We start from the raw sequence: 20,898 nt of genomic DNA, 5'->3' as shown, positions 1-20,898 counted from the left end.
GGTGAAACTGATGCAGGGAGATGATGAGGTCAAGGAGGGCAGATTGCTTTACATTGCGTTGTTTTTCGTTTCTCTTGCAGAAGTTTCTTGTGTTTCTTAGGCACCCCCTGCTTTGCCAAAGGGATTATTTGCCTTCCACGGTATCTGAAGATTCACCGGATCTGAGTGGAGAGCCAGGAGATGGAGTTTGTGAGATACTGTGTGCACAGTCTGGTCAGCGCTGCTCCTGCAGGCAGCTGGGCTGTGGATCAGCACCAAAGCCCCGACCTCAGGATAGTTGCCAGCGAAGCCGGTGAGAGCACTGGAGGTAACACCTGCTTGGGTGGGAAAAACACGCAGGGCTACTCCAGAGAGCCTTTCCCTGGCCTAGGTGAGGTGTAATCATGTTTTATCTTGCCACCTAGCATGGCGGGCTATAAACAGAGCCTGTGTGGAGTGGTGTAAATCTGCGTGTGTCCAAGGTTGCACAGCACTGAGGCAGTTACCTGCTTGGAGTCGAGGAAAGGATGGACAGCAGATGAGAGGGGCCACTTTGCGCTGAGGCAGGAAACTAGTGACCAATTGCTTAAGTGCTGCTCTTTTATGGCTCCTTTCCAATGGGTCTTGCTTCACTGTTTTTACTGTCAGTTTTGTAGCTTTCCCTGCCCTCCGAGTGCTTCAGTCCTGTTTTTTTCACTGAGAACTACACTTCCCAGAGTTCCTGTTCTTAAAGGACCGAAGCGCTGTAACAAACAATACCGAGCAGCCTGGGAAGAGACATAACAAGAGCAAGAAATGTTAGAAGTGTGACTGCTCTTAAATAGTAAGCACAGAAGAGCAACCATGGCAGATAAAGGTTTAGGAGATAAGGTTGTTTTAAGAATCAGGGAAACCCTTTGTGCTACTGTCCTTGTTGCTCTAGGGGATGGTGTCCAGCTGCAAACAGCTGGTTCTTCCTCCTGCCTTGAAACAGGGGAGCTGTTAGTGGGAGTGCAAGCACAGTCCCAGGAGTTAGCTGGTTTGTGCTTGGAAGCGAGCCTTGTTAGGCTCTTGGCAGACTCAGGAAGATGTTTCTGCCCTAACTGTACCTCACATTGAATCACACAATGGGGTAAGTTTTAATTATCCTGTGGCTGCCTATAAGCCTCCTAAAACAGGGTCAGCAAGGATGGGAGAGCTAAAGGCCTATCAAGGATGCAGGGAACAACCTGCAGAGCTAAAAAGGAAGAAATGTAACTGCTGTTAGTGCTGATGAGACAGCCATTGGCCTTGTATGGAGAACTGGGATTTCTGCTTTTCCTTCCTCTTCTCTGAGCACCAAACTGAGCTAGATGGCAGACAGCCTTGGCTGGTCTACCCAGTGAAATCTGGTTACACGAAGGAGCCTGCTTATAAAGCACGGGCAGCTGTTTTAATTGGTTTCTTAGCTAGGAAGCTCTCTACATAACTTACCAGCTCACCACTAAGCCCATTTCCAGTTGGAGGGAACCTAAACCATGGACAGGTTGGGGTTGGCTTTGTCCTGGGAGCACGAGGATCCTCGTGGCCGGAGGCTGTGGTTGGCAATACGCCGAAGGGCCACCCAATCTCGGCGTTCCCAGAACTGCATATTATACACACTTACCCATCCATATATATCTGGATATGTATATATATAAAATACATATATATATTTTTTGCTGGCAGCTGAGATAAAAGGGATATAATGAAAATGTAAACGAAAAACTTTACACCAGGCATGGCCTGACAGAGGGAAGATTGATATCCCGTGATGCTTTGTCTTGATGAGACAATGAAAAATAACCACCACGGCAGCTGTGTCAATATCAGACTTGGTAATGCACCACTAGCTGTGGGTTTTTATTTAATCCGCTTTGCTTTAAGATGATAACGGTTGTTACTTTTCAATGCCTGTCTGTCAGCACCCTGGCATTGCAATATTCCTCCGCAGCTTTGCGAGCGGGTTTCATTTATTTTAAAATACCATTTCACACACTGCTGACTTTTAACAGTGTTCCATGTGAGTTTGGGAGATTGAATAGTGACAGAAACAACACTTTTTATGAGAATACAGAATATTAAAAATGGGGCACAATATACAGATGGCAGTTTTCACTACAGCTTGTTTTTTTCCCCCCAACCTGCTTCTGCTACTCAGCTTCCCACTGAATGCATTTGTAGTAACACCATAAATGTCACTTTCACTGACTGCCTTTTGGCATTTTATTTAAATGGGAATTCGGCTCTTGCTGCTGCCACCACTGCATTGAGCTCATGTTTTGCAGGAGCGCCGCTGTGCACGGTCCTCCTGCATCCGGCGCGTTTGTCATCAGCTTGGCTCAGGGGGCTGCCAAGCCAGCCACCCCAGCTGTGCCAGTGTGCTGGTGTGTGCATCTGCACACACCTGTGTGTCTTTGGGAGGAGGACCCAGGATGGTCACTGAGAAGCCATCCGAGCGTGCTTTCCACTTGGTGAAACACTTTCCTTTCTGCTTGGCTTCTCTAAGGCTCTCATCTTGCCAGCAAAATGCAAAATCGCTTGCTGCTGTGATGGCACCAAGAGGCAGATGATATCGGGAGTTAGTAACTATTGGTTTTTAACTCCTGGGGCTCTTTTGGCTGCTTTCTGCCTAAAATCTGGCTGTTCGCTTTAGCTCGGTTGCTGTGGTGTTGAAGGAGCCCTGTCCCCTCCAGGTTTCCTGGGGCAAATAACGGCGGAGGCTTCCTGCAAGGTGTTACAGTCACACGACAAATCCCGCTGTGGGCCTGGCTGGTGCTCCCGTAGCCGTGTAGATCTCAAAGACTTGGTGTATGAAGACGGGTGACAATCTTTGGCAGGCCCGATCCATCCTTGTGACAGGAGCTGGAGATAACTGCTGTTCTCTGAGTGCTTTCCTGGAGGACCACATAGTCTGAAAAAGGAACAGGGAAGGAGCTAAAGTGAGGACTTGCTTTGGTTTGTACCCCAAAACGTTTCTCTCAGGGCAGCTGGAAATGACCAGCGACCTCCTGAAGCATCTCTTCTCTGGGGAGCAGACAAGAATTTTGCTGCCTTTTTCCCCTTAGAGGCCTCTGAGGGAAGAGAGTGTCAGCTGCTGCTTGTGTCCTGGGTGCTGTGGGTCACCTTGCTGACCTGAAGCATCTGTGCTCCCTCCCTTTGCTGCTGCACAGCAGCTTTTTGAGCTGAGATCCTGTAAAATCAAGACCCAGCAACCCGTCAGCTAGAGCTGTACACATCCCTTATCAGCACACAGTTCCTTCGTCATGGGGACAGAAAGCTGGGACAAACCTCATCCATGTGTTTCTTCTCCCTCTTCCTGCTGCCACAGCCCTACTGATAGCCTGTCCTCTGTGATAACTCGCTGTCTTCCTTAATCACAGCTGCTGGAGGAATGGGTTGCACTCCTGTCTTCATCTTCTTCTAACACTTCAAGACACCAAAACATTTCTGAAAACCTGTAATTGCCCCATTCCCCTTGTCTTCTGCATGCCTTTGGAAGTGTCTGAGCCTCTGAACACAACCGGGCTGGAACAGTTCGGCTGAACTGTAGGGGATGATTGTGGCCGAGCTGGGAATTCTGCAGCCTGATGAACATTAAAATGTTTTTGTTTGAAAAATGGAAATACTTATTTTGCTTAATATGGGAAAGCAGATTTTTTAAAAATCTTTTTGCCTTCATTTGTCATTTTGAGATTATCAGTGGTTGCAAGGAAGCGCAACCTACTTTCAACGCGTGTACCCTGTAGAGGTCCTTCAAGTCACCAAATGCTTCGTAAGGTTGCTTTTAGATTTGGACGACGATAGATGTAGGATTATTATTTTGATCTCTGTAAAAATGCTTTTTGTTTTAACCTTTGAGCTTCAGGCTCATTGTACAGGTATACAGGGACATTCCTATAAAATATAACGACCGGAAACAATATTGTTTCCTCTCTCCTTTAATATTTTCAGTTACAGATTCTGTTATTGCAGGACTAAGTGCACCTGCGTGTCTTCAGCCCTTCTGGGAGGCTGGAAATTTGTCCTTTCCTATTCCACTGGGGCACAGCTGCTATTTCTGGCTTTGTAGGTTGCAATGGCATCAGACTCGCAAGTGGTGATATTTTAATGTACATAAAGCTGTTTTCCGCTGCAGGCTGAATCTTCTCCCCTCTTGGCCCCAAGGGAGCATGTAGCAGGGGGTGGGAGGAGCAGGATGAGCCATTACCGAACAGGTTGACTTTTTGAAGAAAATGTGAGCTGTTTGAAAATGCTCTTACATGTGCAATGTTCCAGGCAATCCTGGGAGATGGATGAGCAGCGAGAGTGCAGGTGAGGCAGGCAGAGGCACAGGAGAAAATGTTGCTTTCATGTCTCTGTCCCAACAGGAATAATTTCCACATAAATAGCACCTCTCTGTTATTTAACACTTAAATCATCAACGTGTCCATCAGCGTGCGGCTCTTTTGTGCGGGTGCTCTACAAATGTAAAAGTGTGTGAATGGGGAAGCGTGGGATGGTTTATGGCTCTTGTTTTAGGGCAAGGAAATGTAGTGGGTGACCTCTTTGGAGCCCTTACACCCCATCAGCTATTCATCATCTACCGTGACTGTTCCTGGCTGCACCAAGTTTATCATATATTTCATCAGGTAGGAGCCTGGTGCCCACAAATCAGATCTATGGTGTGGTTTGCTAGAGCTAACCTAAGGGAACTAAACTGTCCTCCTGGGCTCTAGCTAAAACCCCTCAAGTGCAATTCTGAATGTGTTGGCGTCCTGTAAGTCAGTAGTAATGCTCTATTTGCATGATCTAGCTGAAAAATGTGTGTGCTTTTAACCTGATTCTTTCTGGGTTCTTGGACACAACAGGGCAGGATGGATAATGGGGTTAACAGCCTTCATTGTGAGACTGATACCAGCTCCTGAATGCTTTAGCCTTGCTCTAGCGTTTCCTAAAAAGGATGCTTTCCTGTTTTCCAGGGCCACGGTGTTTGCATGGCACATGCAGATGGCTGTCAGTGCTCGTTCGGTGGTTCCCCAGCCTCACCTGGCATGGCCCTACAAGGGGGTGCTGCTGGACTCCAGCCTGCCACGTGTGACTGGCTCCCCACAGCCCAGCAGAGCAGCTCCTTGGTGAGAACTAGCAGAATGCAGTAATTAATCTGAGACAAAGAAAGAAGGCTCCTTAATACCCCCCCGACCTCTACGTGTCTCATTTGTTTTCTGTGGGGCTGGGCAGCGGTACCCCATGTGAAACAAACGGGGAAATGCACCGGGTAAGGGGATGTTGTTAGAGCTGGGTGAGTTGTGGTGCTGCGGGAATCGTGGGTCACGTCTGTGTCTCAGCTGTGCACCTGAGGAACGTGCCTCAGTGATGGACTGCGTGCCTTGTGAACCTGTCTCTCAGCTCCCAGCATGGCATTTCTGAAGCATCAGGGAGTCAGGAGGAGCACCAGACAGCAGGATTTTCTAGGACAAGCTGAAGTGATGCAAAGTAGTGTCCTTGTTTTGAGCTCCCTCCATCAGGAAGTGCAGCTTACCTGGTGGTAAGCAAGGTGGTTACGATGACTCCCCTACCTCTTGCAGGTGAACATATTTTTTATAAGCTGTCTTGGTTTGCTTGCTGTGCAAAGGCACTATTTAGTTGCTGAGGATGCACGTTCTCCTTGGTGGAGCTGTGGCAAGCAGCAGGGGATTTGCCTTCTTGCTTATTTGTCCAACAGGAGGCAGGTTTTTAGCACAGTACTAGTGGTGGGAGGGTGGGAGGCTGGGATTTCTGAAAGTGGAGCTCAGCGTGCCTTTCTGCCTTGGCTGCTGGATTTGTGGGTACGGGATGACCCCGACAAGCTTCATTAGACATTTCTGGCACCGATCTGATGAACATCATGCCTCAATCACTCTGGCTGCCTTGTTACTTCTGCTTGTCCATCCCAGCCCCTTTGATACAGAGCCCCGTGCGTTGTTATTTTCCACAAACATAGTTCAAGACTCTTTAGAGGTCCTGAGCCAGCTAGTGACAGTGTTTGCCTGTGTGGTGGCAGCAGGGATAGCTAGCAAGCTGTCTGTGCAGAAAAATTGGGTGCCTTCCTGACCTGCAGGCATACAGCTGCACCACTGGACCCCAGCTTCTGCAGGGGGTTTTCAGAGGGCATTTCATCTTTGCCTAGTGGTTTTGTTCTCTCTCCCAGCAGGATCTGTTCAGGTGCACCCACTAAGTCAATTCACCACCACTTCCAAGGATTTAGATTTGTGTTTCCATTAGATAGGAGGAAGGACCTGGTTTAAAGCTCAGTGTTCTTAGCCTTAGCATAATGCTCTTGTATTTCTAGGGTATTTCCACACCACCTAGACAAGATGTCCTCTGTTTTGTTCTCTTTCCACAAGTAGGAATGGATCATGCCTATTGCTCATCTGCTGTGTGCTGCTGGGCACGGTGCAGTTGGCTGATCTGCAAGCCTGTCCATATGCCTTGCTGAGAGAGGTTTCTGCTGTCTCTGTGAGAAGACAACTTAGTCCAAGGAGCAACAGCAACCGCTGGAGTATGGAAAATCACAAAAGGAAGTGAGTAGGTCCCAACTGCTTTTCTGTTGACTCCAGTTGGCTGAGATGGGTGCAGAGTTGGGCTCTCAGGAGCTGCGGGGACCACAAAATCAATTCAGTACCCACATAGGAGGAGCGGATCTAGGAAGGGATGTCATTCTTCCCTGACCCAGGGACCTATTCTGGGACTTCTGGGGCAAGAGGTGGCAATTTTGTTCCAGACCTGGTGCTATAGTTGCTGTTTTCTGTCTCCCTTTGCTTAATGCTGCCTGATTTTGCTTGGGCTCTAGAACTTGTGGCCTATAGGTGCCATGCCTTGAGGAAGGGCGAGAAGAGTTGCGAGGTGGAGCCTGAGCAAACCATGGATGGTCAGTGGGATTGTAATAATCCTACTTCTGGAGTCTGTATGTTGTGTTTGTCGGGGGAAAGAGCTGCAGGTAACTGTGCAGCAGCCCCATGGCCCTGAAGGGCTGGCAGGTAACCTGCACGAAGTGGTCCCTCCACTGCACCTTGCTCCCCAGCATCCCAGAGTAAACTTCACGCTGGCTGTCACAGCTCTGATATGTGCACAGACAGCCTGCAAGAGGCCTGAGCTGTGCTGCAGGCAGGGGTTACTAGTTCTGCGTGCAGAGCATTGAATACCGTTGGGAGTTTCTAGCACTTTCATCCTTTGTTCCAATGCTGTTATTATTATGGATAGCAATATAGGTACCTGGTAACTCTTTCATGGCAGTTACTGTTTCAGAGGCTATTAAGCTTGCAGATGAACAGTTCTTTGTCTAAGTTAGCGCCTAATCTTTCACATGACAATATCTTGAGAGCTATGCCCATCTGGAGGCTGAGTCAAAATCAGATTCGCTTTCTGTTAAAACTGCAGATTTGGAGAATTACACTGTGTCAGCAGGGGAGGGGGGAAGAGGTTTTTGGTAAGAAGATGAAGGAGATGTGGATACAAAATGGCAGCATTAAATCTTTGTCAGGGGATTTTAGGAGGGATAATGTCTTGCTACATTAAAAAAAAAAAAGAAAAACACAATAGAGATAATGGACATTTATGTGAAAGGAAATGATACATGATTTTTGAGCATGCTGGAATCTTCCCTGGGTAATGGACTACTTGTTCAGATGTCGTCTTTTAAGTTCGTTAGCTTTGTTCCACCCTCTACTTGGTATTTTAATATATGTTCTAAAACACTACTTGCATTATATTTCTGTCCCTGTGTTTGAAAATATTGGCTGGGACAGTTTTAGTTACCCTTGTATTATCTCTTGCTTGAGATTTGAGTATTAATATGATTTGGAGGAAGAAATACAGGTTCACATATTTACCATGCTGCTCACTGTAGAGCTGGGAAATTACTAACTTGACACCTTCCGTTTGTCTCTGTTTTCAGTTATGTGTGATGTTCCCTGCCAAATGGGGGTGAGTTATAGATGGGAACTGTTGGGGTTTTAATCTTTGATGCTGCATGTTATATGCAGAGTTTTTCAAAGGGTTCCAATTCTGTTTTTCAGATGAGAGTCTTGCTGTAGAAGTCAGCTTACGATGGAGAAATGCACGCCCCTGGCAGTCCTTGGACCTCTCAGTCACTCTGTAAATATTCTCTTGTTTTTTTGTTTTGCTTCCTTGTGTTCCGTGATCCTCTGTCTGCACCCACCTGCCCCTCTAAACAGCTTGCTGGAAATCGCAGCAGTGCTCCTGGAAGGAAATGTCAGTTTGCTCGGTGCACAGAACTGTGGGGATGCGTAGATGGGATGATGCTTGGAGGGCATTACACAGTGGAAGATTGCAAACAATTCCTGAGTGTGAATAATTTCCCCTGCCATCCTCCCCTTTGTGGTTTCTTTTTCTAGCTTGATTATGTTCAGATGACTTTAAAAAAAAAAAAAAATCATCTCCCCAAATGCTGTTTTGTATTCCCACTTGATCTCTTCATACTCATGAATCCTGTTTTCGCATTGTTTTTGTTGTCTACTTTAATTTCTATTAATATGAACAATTTCTAAGTGGCGTAGCAAGGTCTTTTTATTTCTTACATGCCCTCGTTTTTATTAAAAGACAACTTGTAAAATACTTGTAAAACGTGGTGCAAAAATGCCCTCATAATTTCTGGTTATGCTGTATATGTCTTTCACTGCGGTGACCCTCTGACCAAATAATATCTTCAGCCACTTAGATATCCTCATTATAACCATTAGGTTAAGTACTGAGGACAAAATGTACATACTGTACCTAAAGTTTCTAATCACAGTGGAGAGTTCAGATTGGTACTTTTTTGTTGTTGTTGTTGCAAACAATTCAGTTTCTCTGAGGTAGTTAATTGGTTCTTTGTGTATGCTCTCAGCCTCTTTTTTTACTTTTTGTTTGTGAAACCTCTTATCCTCTACATTTCAGTATTATCTTTTTTTTTATAGATGAAAATGTGCAGAAATTCTACAAAATGCTTGTTTTTTCTGAAGATTTTGATCTAAAAGTCATTTTTCCATTGCAATGAAAAATCCCAACCAGCAAGCATGTGTAAATGAATCTGAAACTCCAGCTGAGCTCTGAGTCATGACTCTAAGTCCTAAGGTGAGAAGAGGGCCGCTGAGGATTATGTGGGGGAGTGAAACTTAAGGAAAATTGCATTAGAGACTTTCTGTTTGTCTGCCTGCTGGTTTCAAGGACTTCACAGCCACGGAGGTTAGAAACTTGTAATTATCCTTTAGCGCGATCATTGTGACTCTCATGTGATCTCTTGCTACCAGCAGCTGAAGCTTGGAAAAACCTCCTAAAATACTGTAAGACAAGGAAATTAAGGGGGTTTAGGAATGTTGCATTACACACCCGAACTTCCATCTCTTTGGAAGTGCTGGGGAACTGCTTTTTCATGGGTATGACCTTGGGTTCCAGGTGAAGAGGGCTCAGATATTTGTATGCGTGGAGCAACTGCAAAGCAAGCTGTTTTGTGCTAAAATGTGAGCTACAGAGTCTCACTGTGTCCTTAAACGTAGGATATGGTGTGTTGGCTGTCTAAGAAAAATCTCGTAAGCAGGGGAATTTGCAGCTGAGTGAACTGAACGTGATGTAGCGTTCCTGTATAGCTGGGGAGCTGGAGGCAGGCATGGGCACACCAGTCAGCGACCGTGATTCTAGTTTAATGCCTGAACGCCAGCCTTGTAATTGGAGGTTGCCAAAAATCCATCTGACTTTCTTTGGGCGAAGGAGGAGGGTTTCAAGTGTTGAAGTGCCCGTTTGATTGAGAAGGTGACGCTGGGGACACTGGTTTATTATGGACTGCCGAGGGCAGGAAATGCCAGGGCTAAACTTTAACCTTTCGGAGTCGAACAGAGGTTGTTTTTCTTTCCAATCAAATTGAGGCCGTTCAGGTCTATTCTGAGCTGTAGGCTCCAACCTTGAGAAACTTATTCATTGTGGGTCACTAATTACAGGCGGGAGGGAGGGCTGACATACCTCTCCTGGGAGATATGGTAGAAAGGTCACACGCAAAACAGTTAGGGAGAAATATATTTGTTTCTTCTGCAAGGCAGTCGTCTGGGACGTGAGCACTCCTGTGCTCATTTAGCAGGGGCGTTTATTGATGGTGAAATTAGCCCTTGGAAGTCTGCTCTTGTCATAACTTTTTGTGAAGTGTTGAGTATGGCTCCGTGTTCCTGCTAACGTAGAAGTTGTACTGAAAATATGGCAAATGAGTCTTCATAAAAATATTAATCCAAGTCCCGAGAGGGTTTGGTTTTCTAAGAGTCCAAGTATCAGTGCTGGAGAAATAAGTCCTCGTAACTCAAGGAGTTTGTCTCAGCACTTGTGGCAAGTCAGTAAAGATGTATTAGAGTAAACTAATGACGGAATTGGTGTAAGACTGGGAGAAATCACAGTGTGGCATTATTTTACAGAGGAACAGTAAAAACAGTATTCTGGGCTGCCCACGGGAGCGGAGCTGCCTGGCTGTCCTTGTGCACTGGGCAGGAGAGCCTGATGTCCTCTGCGCTGCCCAAGTGTCCCTGTGGCCCTGGGCAGGTCTGAGCCTCGCGGGGGAGCAGCTGGGACTTGCAGGGGACCTGCCCTCTGTCCCTGAGTGCTTCCTACGTGGTCTCTGCAGCCTCTGCGGGAGCTTCCTCTTGCATGTGTAAGCCTGGGGTGGAGAAGCTGGTTTGCAGTCACTCGTAGCCCCACAGGGAGCAATGAACACTTACGTTAGCTGTGCTTACAGCACGTTATTCCTTAGCTCTGCACTTACACAGCACCACTAAGCACCTGCTAATGCTCTGGAGCATTTTTAACCATGCATAGCTTGATTAAATAAAAACTGAGCCAGATATGCAAGGAAAATGTGGCTGCGTTCATGCAAAATCTGTGTGCCTGTAGCTAGATGGGGGTGACCGTAAGTGGGTGTTCTGTATCCAAGCAAGCTCCTGGTGATAATGTCACTTTGCTACCTGTGATTGTCATTGTTGGAACTGGGTAGGGCAAATACTCCCTCCAGGCATTAAAAATTTCCTTGCTGCTTTACAGAGATTAAACAAAAGCAAGGGATGTGGCTCCTGATCACAAGCAAGTCTCTTTGATTTACAGCCTTGTGGGCAAGAGCAGAGCGACTTACAAACACTTGGAGAGCAATTTATAGAGAGGAGCACAACAGCAATGAAACAGCTTTGGAAGACTGCAAGGTGCTGATGAAATGCCTCTCCTGTATACCATTCCCACTGGGACCCCCTCTTGTAGCTACTGTGTAAGTTGTTTGAAAATCCACTGGCTTTTTGGAAGCTTAGGGCTGGGTATACACAAAGGGCAGGTGGCCATATGGCCCCCAAGCTCATAGGGAAAGGGGTTGTTTCCCTGGCAGTGCCCTGATGCTGGGTGCAGCCTGTCCCTGGGCTCTGCTGAGATGGGACGTACTGGTGAGGCTGGGCTGGGGATGTTCATGGCTGGGAAGAGGCCACCTGAGCTGCACGTGAGGGCCAAGGCGAGAGAAGAGCATCGTTCCAAGTAAATTGTCAGCCGCCTTTCTGTGTGTCCTCCCCTTGCTCCTGCTTTCTCCTCACCGACATATCAGCGATGTTTATTAAGAGATGACAAGTCTATCAGGCCTCATAAGCAGCCTTTCACAAGGAGGAGATCTTATATCCAGAGAGCATCATCAATCTTGTCTCTGCTCTGCTCTTCTGAGCAGCTGATAGCGAACAAGGCTCCATCCTCTTCCCCCCTCCTTCCCACCCCTTCCCCTCTCCTCCCCTCCACCAACCCTCTGCAGCACAGCGGGAGCCAGCAAAAGAGAGATTTGATTTGCATAAAGTGTGTCTGGTGAAGAAAGGGAGGAAGCAGAGAGAAACCCAGCTTCTCTCGGAAAACAGCTTCGCTCTGTGAAGGCATCCCCCGCTGCCTGTGTCGGGGATGTTTTAGGGTTGGGGTGAAATGCACCCCGATCTGCTGCCCACAGCTGAAGGCTGACTTGCTCCAGGGGGGAAATGCGCACTGAGCAGGGTCAGCAGGCAGGCAGAGACCAGAAAATCACCATCCCTAGCTCAGGCTGATGCCGTACCGGTGGGAGCAAGGTGTAGGAGCGAGGCTACGGTCCAGCTGTGGCCTCGTGAACGTGCATCATCGCTGCTCAGATCTGTTGTGGCACATCCATGCAGCTCAGCAGTCAGCTAAGGGCAGCGGCCACTGCCCGTGAGCGTGGGCTGGTGGAAGGGGTGTCCTGTGCGGGGCAGATTGGTAGAGCAGCTATATTAGTATCCTCTAGCATGCAAAAAGAAGGGCCAAATCCAGGAAATACAGTGCAGGGGCTTATAAATCCCACCTGAGAGCAGGAATAGTCACATTTGTTTCCATTTCACAAAATTCATTGTGTCTTACAATTTTTTTTCCATATTTTTCACGTTTAATATTTGTGGTGAGCTGATGTATTGGAAAGCTGAAGTTACTTTTTCCTTCCTGAACAAACCAGGTTTCTCGTTGCCTCCTTTTCCTCCCTGTTTCCCCCTTCTTTCCTTCCTTTTTTCCCCTCACTTCCCTTCCTCACCTGTGCTTTTATCAGAAGACCGTGCCTGTCTAGGACTAGATTCTGTGGGTAGAGCCCCTCCCGAAAAGCCACCCAGTGCCTCTCTGTAACCCTCCTTCCATGGCTGATGATGCTTAGGTCACTGGGGAGAAGACACGGGTTTGCTTTTCCAGCCTGTTAGGTAGCATAACAGTGAACTTACTCAACAAAGATTTTTATTTCTTGGTGTTTCCAAGAGTTTTTGAAGCGGCGTTTCTAGCAGTGAGAGAGGGGGCTGGGTGATCTGTGAGGGAGGTGGGTTTTGGGTGGTGGCAGCTGCGTGCACTGTGTGCACTCAGCTCCCCGCCTCCCACCGCAGGAGACAGCCGAAATCCTGGATTATGTATATTTGATAAAGGTGATTTTGCAGCTATCAGGCTTGCAAGCGTGGGACAGAAACGTTGACACATTACGGTTAAAAAATCTTGCTAAAACTTGCATATCTGGTTTGTTTTCTTCCTTAGACTAAAAACTGTAGACAGTGCCCCAGATACAATCTGGATGCACCTCACCACGTTTTGCATAGACAGACAATTTCTCTTCGAAGACTTATCAGAAAAGCTGGCAATTTCAAAGGGTTCCCATTAAAACTTTATGATGGGAAATTGAACACAAACCTCGCAGAATATTCAAAGCATAAAAACTAACCCTGTGTGAAATTTCCCACCGATCCCTCTAGGAGGATGTGTACTTCCAGAGGAGGAGGCAGGAGTTTATGCTCCATTTTAAGACTCCTTGAGCACAGCCCCACCCGGGAGGGCAGAACAAGCCGCCTGTGTAACAGATCCTCGTGGGACATGTGGTGGAAAGAAATACGAGGCTTTCTTGGAGGCATTTGAAGTCTGATCTCGGTCCCTTGAGCTCGGTGGGAAAGCTGTTAGTGTGCACGGTGCAGCCGTGAGCGTGATGAGAGCTGAAGGGGTGCTGGGAGGACTGTGTGGCTTGGCATATGTATCTGTGCATCAGCGCTCGGAGCCCAGATTGCCTTGCAACTGTGAACAGGATTTGAGCTTAGTCAGGTTGAGCAGAGCTTCAATTAGCCACCCAAAAGCTTGCAGCTATCCTCCCTGCCACGTTCCCCAGCTATCCCCTGAGATGCACAGACTGTTTTGGGATGAAGTAGAGGGTGAAGTGACTCTTAAACTTTTATGTAAGAATGCGATGTATAATTTGGCTTGTATTGAAACGTGGCTGGGACAGAGAATCGGGAAGAAGAGAGAGGCAGAAAATGGCTCTGAAATAAAATTAAACTTAAAAAAAAAAAAAGCCTGTTAGAAAATTATTTGCATTAACTGGTTAGGCACAGAGGAATGGCAGGAGCTGAACCAAGATCCATTTGAGTCAGGCTGGTGTTTGTGATGGTTCCAGCCCGGTGTTTTAGTGGAAGGTGAAGGAAACTGTAGGGCAGGTGGCAGTGATGGTGACTCACTTCCCTTCTTCTTGCTGTCTTTCAAAGGTCAGTTGAAGCCCTGGGGTATATGTCCCTTCCAAAACTCTCTAGCGTTATGATTGTCATTAAACTTGCTGCTTATAATATGCCAACATTACCCTTTTAATGCATACATGTTCCCCTCCTGTCCTCTGTCTGCGGCTGTCTGACACATCTTCCCTCTGCCTGGCTCTGCCCCGCGCTCCCCGAATCCAAGGGCAGGCAGTGCCAGCACTGCAAACTGAGCTCTGCTTGCCATGCTGGAGACGCAACAACTGCTGCTGCAGGTTTTGGTTTTGGGTGGTCTGTATTTTTCCAAAGGAAGCTGTTAGTTACCTGTTGGAGGCAAATGTTGCCCGTTCCTGGCTCCGTGGGGAGAGCCGGGCTTGCTGCAGCCTGCGGTGTCCCACTCCCCGGAGAGGTGTGCTGCATCCCCGGCCGCTCGCTCCGTCACAGCTCAGCCTGGGCCACCAGCCAGAAGGGCAATTAGCACCGAGGGAATTTTATGCATTGCAAGTCTTCCATCAGCGCTGCATCTCTGTGGTTTGGTATTCAGGTGGCTTCACATGCTTCAGGTCTCTTCCCTGGAGTGAAGGGGCAAAGGGCTTTCTTACACCCATACGCGATTTGGCCATTCTTTAATCCCTCCCTGCTGCTTTGCTATTCAGTCCACTTACTTCCCTGAGCCAGTCCCTTGCCAGGAAGAGGGTGAGGTGGCTGGAACAGATCACCTTTTGTTCTCCAGGTCTCTAGTTCAGGTCCAGCTGGTCATTTCTCCGTCGAATGGAACGAGTGGCTCAGCCCCTCGCAGACAGCCATCCATCACGGGCTTGCACGGCCTCGCAGCATAGGCATGGCTGGGGAGGCAGGCAGCAGCAGCTCAGGCGGCGGTGAGAGCTGGAATTACCTTCCTGTCCCCTGGGATCCACAGGTGGGCAAAGGTCACCTCCAGGAGAGGTTGCTGGAGAAGCACGTGAAGGAGCCTCCAGCTGGGGCTGCTGGGGGGCCAGAGGAGGGGGCTCCAGTCGCTGATGCTGCAGGTTTGCCAGCTGCAGGGACACCCTGGCTTTTTTTGGAGCTCTCCTGGGACGAAGTGTCTGTCTCCCTAGGAAGTGCTTCTGGTGCAGAAGTTGGTATGGTCTCTAAATCTGCTCCCCAGCAGCTAATGTAGAATCTTACTACATTTTCTGTCTTGCTGCTGTTCACGAGGAAGGGGCAGAGTTTTCCCCACCACTTTCTGTTAGCTCTGAAGTTCACAGTGGTTCTGGAGAGCCCCCTTCCTATACTAGAAATGCCACAGCATCGAGCAAGCCAACTTGGTGGCTGGCTTTTGCTCCTCCTCTGAAGTTCGAGCGCAGAGCTGGGGCTTTGGCTTCAAACACCAGCGCGGCTGCGGTTGTGCTGTGGCTGATGGGCCCTGCAGCCATTAATGAGCTCACAGGAGCGCTGCTCTCTCCTCCGCAACGCTGTGACTCACGTCTGACCGCGGAGAGGAGCAGCTGCAGCCTCCAGGAGAGCCCATAATGAGGCCAGGATCTCCAGCACGGGGCCTGCTTTCTGTCAGCTCTTGGAGGAGACCGTGGGTAATTACCTCTCCTGTCTGCTCTTCTCCGCTGCCGGCTTCGCTTCAGGTTCAAACGCTGGCTGACAGGGAGAAGGGCTTTTAGATACATAATTTAAAATTCTGATGGCATGTTGTCAGGTCAACATGCTGCAACATGGGAAGAGATTTTACATCATAAGGACTCCGGTGTCACTCTTGGCTACGTTGCTCGTCTGGCACATTTCTGCCTGTTTGAAGAGTACGTGGTGGGCGGATTTCTGGCTTCCTTGGGTTTCCCTACTTGGGGGGTTTTAGCCGTGTGTTGCCTCTTCTCTGCGGGCCTTCGAGGTCAGTGGTCGTCCCCTCAGTCTGGTGTCACACTGGGGATCAAGCAGGCTGCTCGGGTTTATTTAACCCCTTGCACGTGGGGAGCGCACCTTGGTTGTAGGGATGGGTTTGCTGGGTGGAAGGAGGGGACAGGCCGTGGGTCTGAGCCTCGGTGACAGGGCTCTGGGGACAGCGCTGTGGTGAGGCACAGCGGGGACTGTCTCCTGGAGGCCTGTGAGGAGGCAGTCTGTAGGGTCCTTGCCCTCTAAGGCTGCAGGATCCTCTCAGGAATGGGGTAGCCAGGTCGGCTGAGGTCTCCTGCGTGTTTTATATGTGGTACAAGGCCCTGCCCACGATGGCGGTGGGGCAGTGTGAGGAACGGGCACGGTGGCCGGTCCCTTCAGGTGGTCGGCCACACCGGGCGTGTGGCGCTGAGGCACCAGCGGCCTGCGGGCATGACTCGGCAGGTAGGCCAGGATTTTAGCCATGTTCCTGCGCCTCCTATCAGCTGCCTTTGCTCTTAAAGGCCGAGATACTGTAGTTACCTCCTGTGTGTGTTTGCACGCATGTCTATAAAAGTATACAGGCATATTTCAGTAACAGAAGGTGTTCCTGGTTTCTCCTTTCTCCTCTCCCCACTGTCTGAGGCCTCAACGCGTGGCTCAGCGACCAGGCTCTCGTCTCGCTCCTGTTTCTCCATGAGCCCAGGGCACGTGGCCTCATGGTACGGGTGCCATTCCTTGCTTAGAGATGTGGTGCTTGGCTTCCTGGCTATGTGGGGTCGGGGCTGATGGTACCGTGTCCTGTAGCTCCCTGGCACTGAGATAAAAGGTTGCCGTCTTCTGTTTTTGGAGGCCGGGCCTGTTCTTATGAACTCAACAGAAAAGCCTTTCATTATGGCTGACCTAAATACTGTAAGATGATGTTTTGTAAGGGTTCAGTATGATCTTTTACCAGTTTGTGTGCACAATCTTGGCTTAAATAGGTTTAAATCTGTGCTTTAATTGGCCCCTGCGTCTCCAGTCTGTTCTTTGAGAGCCAGCTGATGTATGCTTTGCTGTGCAAAGGAGCATCCAGTGGGAAGGGCATTACCTGGCCATCAGAGGGAAGGATCTAGGCATAATGTCTTCACCTGCCGTTGGTAGGACTGGCGAATTTCTGCTCTGCAAGGACACTTCTCATATGCTGCATTTTGCTCTCCCAAAGCCAGCACAACTGCCTGGATGTTTTGCACAACAGCCTTGCTGGAAAGCAAACCTAATCAAATAGCGGGGTCTGGCCCTGATGTGGCCTGAGAAAATTCCTGCTCTGTGATGGTGAACCAAGGGACCTAACTTCTGAATAACTATCTCCTGTTCTTTTTTTACTGTGCTAGAAGAGAGCATATCTAGTGTGATTCCTGCTGAGCAGACCTTGATAAAGCAATGACACAGATCTTCTGCAGAAAAGGAAGAGCCCTAGTGGAAATTGATGCAGAAGAGGCAGATGCAGGTATGTTAAGCAGGGGGAGCAGGGTGGGTCTGTGCTGCCTGTGAGCCAATGCAGGTGGGACACAAAAGGTGAGTGATGGCCTTTGCATGCCTGAGTGCAAAGGTTCAGCTTCAGTCTTGATGTTTTTCGTTGTTTGGTGCCCACCACCTCCCCTGCCTCTGCACGGTGTGCTGGACATGCACTGCAGCGTCTGCATCCAACTGTGTGCCTGTGACTGGCTTTCTAGCTGAAAGTCCAGGTTGAACACAGACATCAGACACACCTGCACTGAAGCTGGGGTGGCAGGGTGGACAGCACTGCTGAGGAAAAACGTTCTCCAGCAGTAAGGTTCCCACAGCAGCCTGGATCTGGGGCTGTGTTTAGGAATGGGAACAGGGTGGTGTCTCTGCCTGAACTGAAGGGAGGCTGAAACACGATTTGGAGGGGGCATCCCAGCCATAAAGCAAATGCCTGGGGTTTGGGGGTTGGTGTTTGGATTTGATAGTGTTGTTTTTTTTTTTTTTCCTTCTTCTCCACGACTGTTACCCTTTCAGCCAGGAGATGGCTCTGGAGCACGCTGTGGAGCTGGGCACATCTCAGCGTGCAGTAGCCAAAGCGACAGGGAGAATCTGTGACCGTCACCAGTTTACAATGGAAGGCAGATGGCCGTTCTTCTAGCTTCCAGACGGGATGCGTGCGTGTCCTCTGACACACATATGCAGAGGCAGCTTCGATGCATTTCCAAATGCTCCTGACACTGTGTGCTCTGATGCAATGTTTAGGAAGTGGGGAACATGCTTCTGGTGCTGGTAACATAAGCTTGGCTCAGGCTGTCCTTTGGGAGCTGGGGGCGACTCCAAACACGCGTCATACCAGATGTAGGCTGTTCTCAAGAGCTCCAGACCTGCAGAGAAAGTTGTTGTGCAAGGCAGCCGTTCTGAGCACTCTGAGAGGGAGCTGTCTTTGTGCTTGCCACAACCCCCTGGGGAAATGTAGGACAAAAGGGGCAAAGCAAGGAAAGCCTTGACAGAAGAAGCACAGAGGAGCATGACTGCTATCTAGGAAGGCAGTAGCAGGCCAGGCTTTGGAATCTGTGCCGAAACTTACGTCTGGGGCATACAGGGCTGCTAAATCTAAAGGACTCGCTTTGTGTCATCCTTGGGCAACAGTATGCAGAGGAACACTTAATATCTGGAAAACTCTGACACTTAGTCCTCCTGTTTGTGGAGAGCAACATCACAGTAGCCCAGGGCTCTTCTCATGGTTGAAGCCTTGGGAAGCCCTGGAATCAGGGAGTCCCTGCTCTTCTGTTAACACTGTGGTGTGGCTCCTCGAAGAAGGTGACTCTGGGGAGAAGTTGGCAAACAAATCCACAAAACCCACGAGAGGCACACCCTCATGTATACACCCAGATGTGCCACCCTTAGATGTGCTTCTGAAGAAACGTAAAGGAATTAGCTCTGGAAACCTAACTTACTGTGCACTTCGCTGTTTCCTTGGAGCTCAGAGAGGGACCTTTGCTTGCAGAAACTGGAATTTGCTTTTTGAGGAGCAAGGAGGATAGTGAAAACCCAGCAGGCCTCAATTCTTCAAAGGACATTTAAGAAACAAGCCTAGAGCTTCCATGGACCAGAACAGAGATGTGCTCGTTTTATTTCATGGAAGCACCATTTGGACTCCATTTGGAAGATCAGGTAGGGGATGAGGGGAGAGAGGGCTGTTAGCTGAGAAGTTGCCCCATGACAGAAGGGAGAAGGGCGGTGTGGTGGGCATGGGGAGGCTTGGAAGGAAGCGTGGAAGCTTGAGACCAGGGTGTCCTGGCAACAGAACTGTGAGCTTTCAAGGATTTTGAAGTTTCCCCTTCCCAAACCTTTTGATTCCAGTGACCTACAAATGTCAAGGCAAACACTCGCACAGAAAGCAAATTCTGTCCCTGTGCTTGGCTGGGCAGGAGGAGATAGAAGACTTTAGGGATGCATTCCTGACACTCAGTTGGCCTGGTGGCTGTCCCATCCCCACAGCATCTCTCCAACCCCTGCGGCCCTAAGTGTGGCAGTTTGTGGCTCTCAGCATGCTGCAGCCTCTGCTTACGTCTGGGATGCTTTTGGTGCTCTGGATGTGTGCCCCCAAGTCCTCGTGTCCTCTGACAACGGTGCTGGGTCAGGACAGTGCCTTGGGGGAGCTGCCTTTGCTGACTGAACAGGTGCTTGCTCGGACGGGGACAAGTTGTGCTCAGCATCGCTGTCAGCTGGTTGCGGGGAGCCCCGAGGTTTGGCATCGGCGTCCTTATTGCCAGCTGCAGTGTTAGGCTGCTGCAATTAGCGGCTGATTTGCGTGTGCGCCCTGGTCAGGGCAACGGCCAGAAGTCATTGGGTCCGTGTTAGGTGGCTGTCGTCAGAAAAACACAACGCAGTCCCTCGGACGAGATGCATGAATTTGCCTGGACTTCTGGAAGTGACAACCTGTAGCAAGCAGAGGAGGGCAGAGCACACTCGCTTAAAGCACGCTCTTATGGAAATGTATAAATGCAGATCCAGTGCTGCTACTGAAGCCGTTGTAGCCTTGCGTGCTGGTTCAGGGCTTGTCGCGCTGCACACAGACGGTCCTGCCCAGGAGAACATCTGACAAAGCTTTGTCTCTTTATCTCCAGTGCCCCAGCTGTGCCGTTGGCAGTGCAGGCCAGGCATTCGGTGCCCTTTCCAATGGCTGGGATTTGATGGGAGCCTTGCACTGGCTTTGTGGGCTCGGAGATAAGTCCTGTTGACCCGCAGGAATCTGCGGCGGGACCGAGGACTGCAGCTGAACCTCAGCCTCCTCTGCCGATCGCCTGTCTGCAGCCAGCCTCGCCTGGCTGGGAGCCAGCGGCTGCGAATGGGCCCCGCTGTGAGACACTGATTGTTCTTCATACCCTATTTATGGAGGCGAGAGTTGAAGGAAGAGCAAGAGTAAGGGCTTTAATTCAACTCCACGCTCTCCGCTGTCTACTGGCTTGCAGTATGCCACCGGTGCCCAGAGTAGAGCGGAGAAAGAGGTTTTTTTTTCAGCACTGCTGCTCACAGTCTTCAGTCTGGAAGAAGACTTTGTTGTTTTGTTTTTCGTTGTGGTCTGTAGGGTAAGACCCACCTCTGCAGTCTGAGAACTTGCAGGTATTGAACTTCAATCCAAACTTGTTGCCGTATTTCAAAGTGCGCAGTGAAGCCTGTCAGAGCTAGAGAGAAAGGGAAGAGATTCCCCAAGCTCCAGGTGAGGTGCAACTGTAATTCAGCCTGGGTTGCTGGATGCAGAGTCCGCTGTGGGCTGTTGGAGGAATACACGCTCTGCTAGGGTTAAATGCTTACATGAAATCAATAGAAGTTTTATGGCCACCACGTGACTTCAGCTGGAACTCTGCCACCCGTAATAGAAGCTGTGTTAGGTCTCCCCCCTCCAACTACAGGACAGATATATTAGTCTAGACAACTGAGAAATAGTGGTATATTGGGAGGCTGCGTTTTCATTATGTAAATGGAGCTCTACAGAAGGATTAATTGATTATTCAGTTACTGTGGATCTGTCTTGGACGTCCTGGCAAGATGAGAGAACCTGATGGAA

The 20,898-nt window shown here is 49.2% G+C and overlaps 1 protein-coding gene across 3 annotated transcripts in view; it reads left to right on the top strand.

The window, feature by feature from the left end:
* Positions 1-20,898, top strand: part of LOC106047788 (uncharacterized) — a 136,513-nt gene that overhangs the window by 27,547 nt on the left and 88,068 nt on the right. For 2 of the 3 annotated variants that reach the window (XM_067001327.1, XM_067001326.1), the window contains exons 11-17: positions 81-292; positions 4,938-5,090; positions 6,345-6,518; positions 8,013-8,091; positions 8,913-9,069; positions 11,071-11,227; positions 17,213-17,328. In XM_067001327.1, coding sequence (XP_066857428.1) covers positions 81-292; positions 4,938-5,090; positions 6,345-6,518; positions 8,013-8,016 — 543 coding nt within the window. In that variant the 3' untranslated portion in view covers positions 8,017-8,091; positions 8,913-9,069; positions 11,071-11,227; positions 17,213-17,328. The remainder of the gene's footprint in view (positions 1-80; positions 293-4,937; positions 5,091-6,344; positions 6,519-8,012; positions 8,092-8,912; positions 9,070-11,070; positions 11,228-17,212; positions 17,329-20,898) is intronic. The other variant, XR_010833126.1, reaches the window with a different exon arrangement.

The sequence above is a fragment of the Anser cygnoides genome, chromosome 8, assembly GCF_040182565.1.
Source record: "Anser cygnoides isolate HZ-2024a breed goose chromosome 8, Taihu_goose_T2T_genome, whole genome shotgun sequence".
Classification (NCBI taxonomy): Eukaryota; Metazoa; Chordata; class Aves; order Anseriformes; family Anatidae; genus Anser; species Anser cygnoides.
The sequence above is the reverse complement of the archived record's forward strand: the minus strand, read 5'-3'. Positions and strand labels throughout refer to the sequence as shown.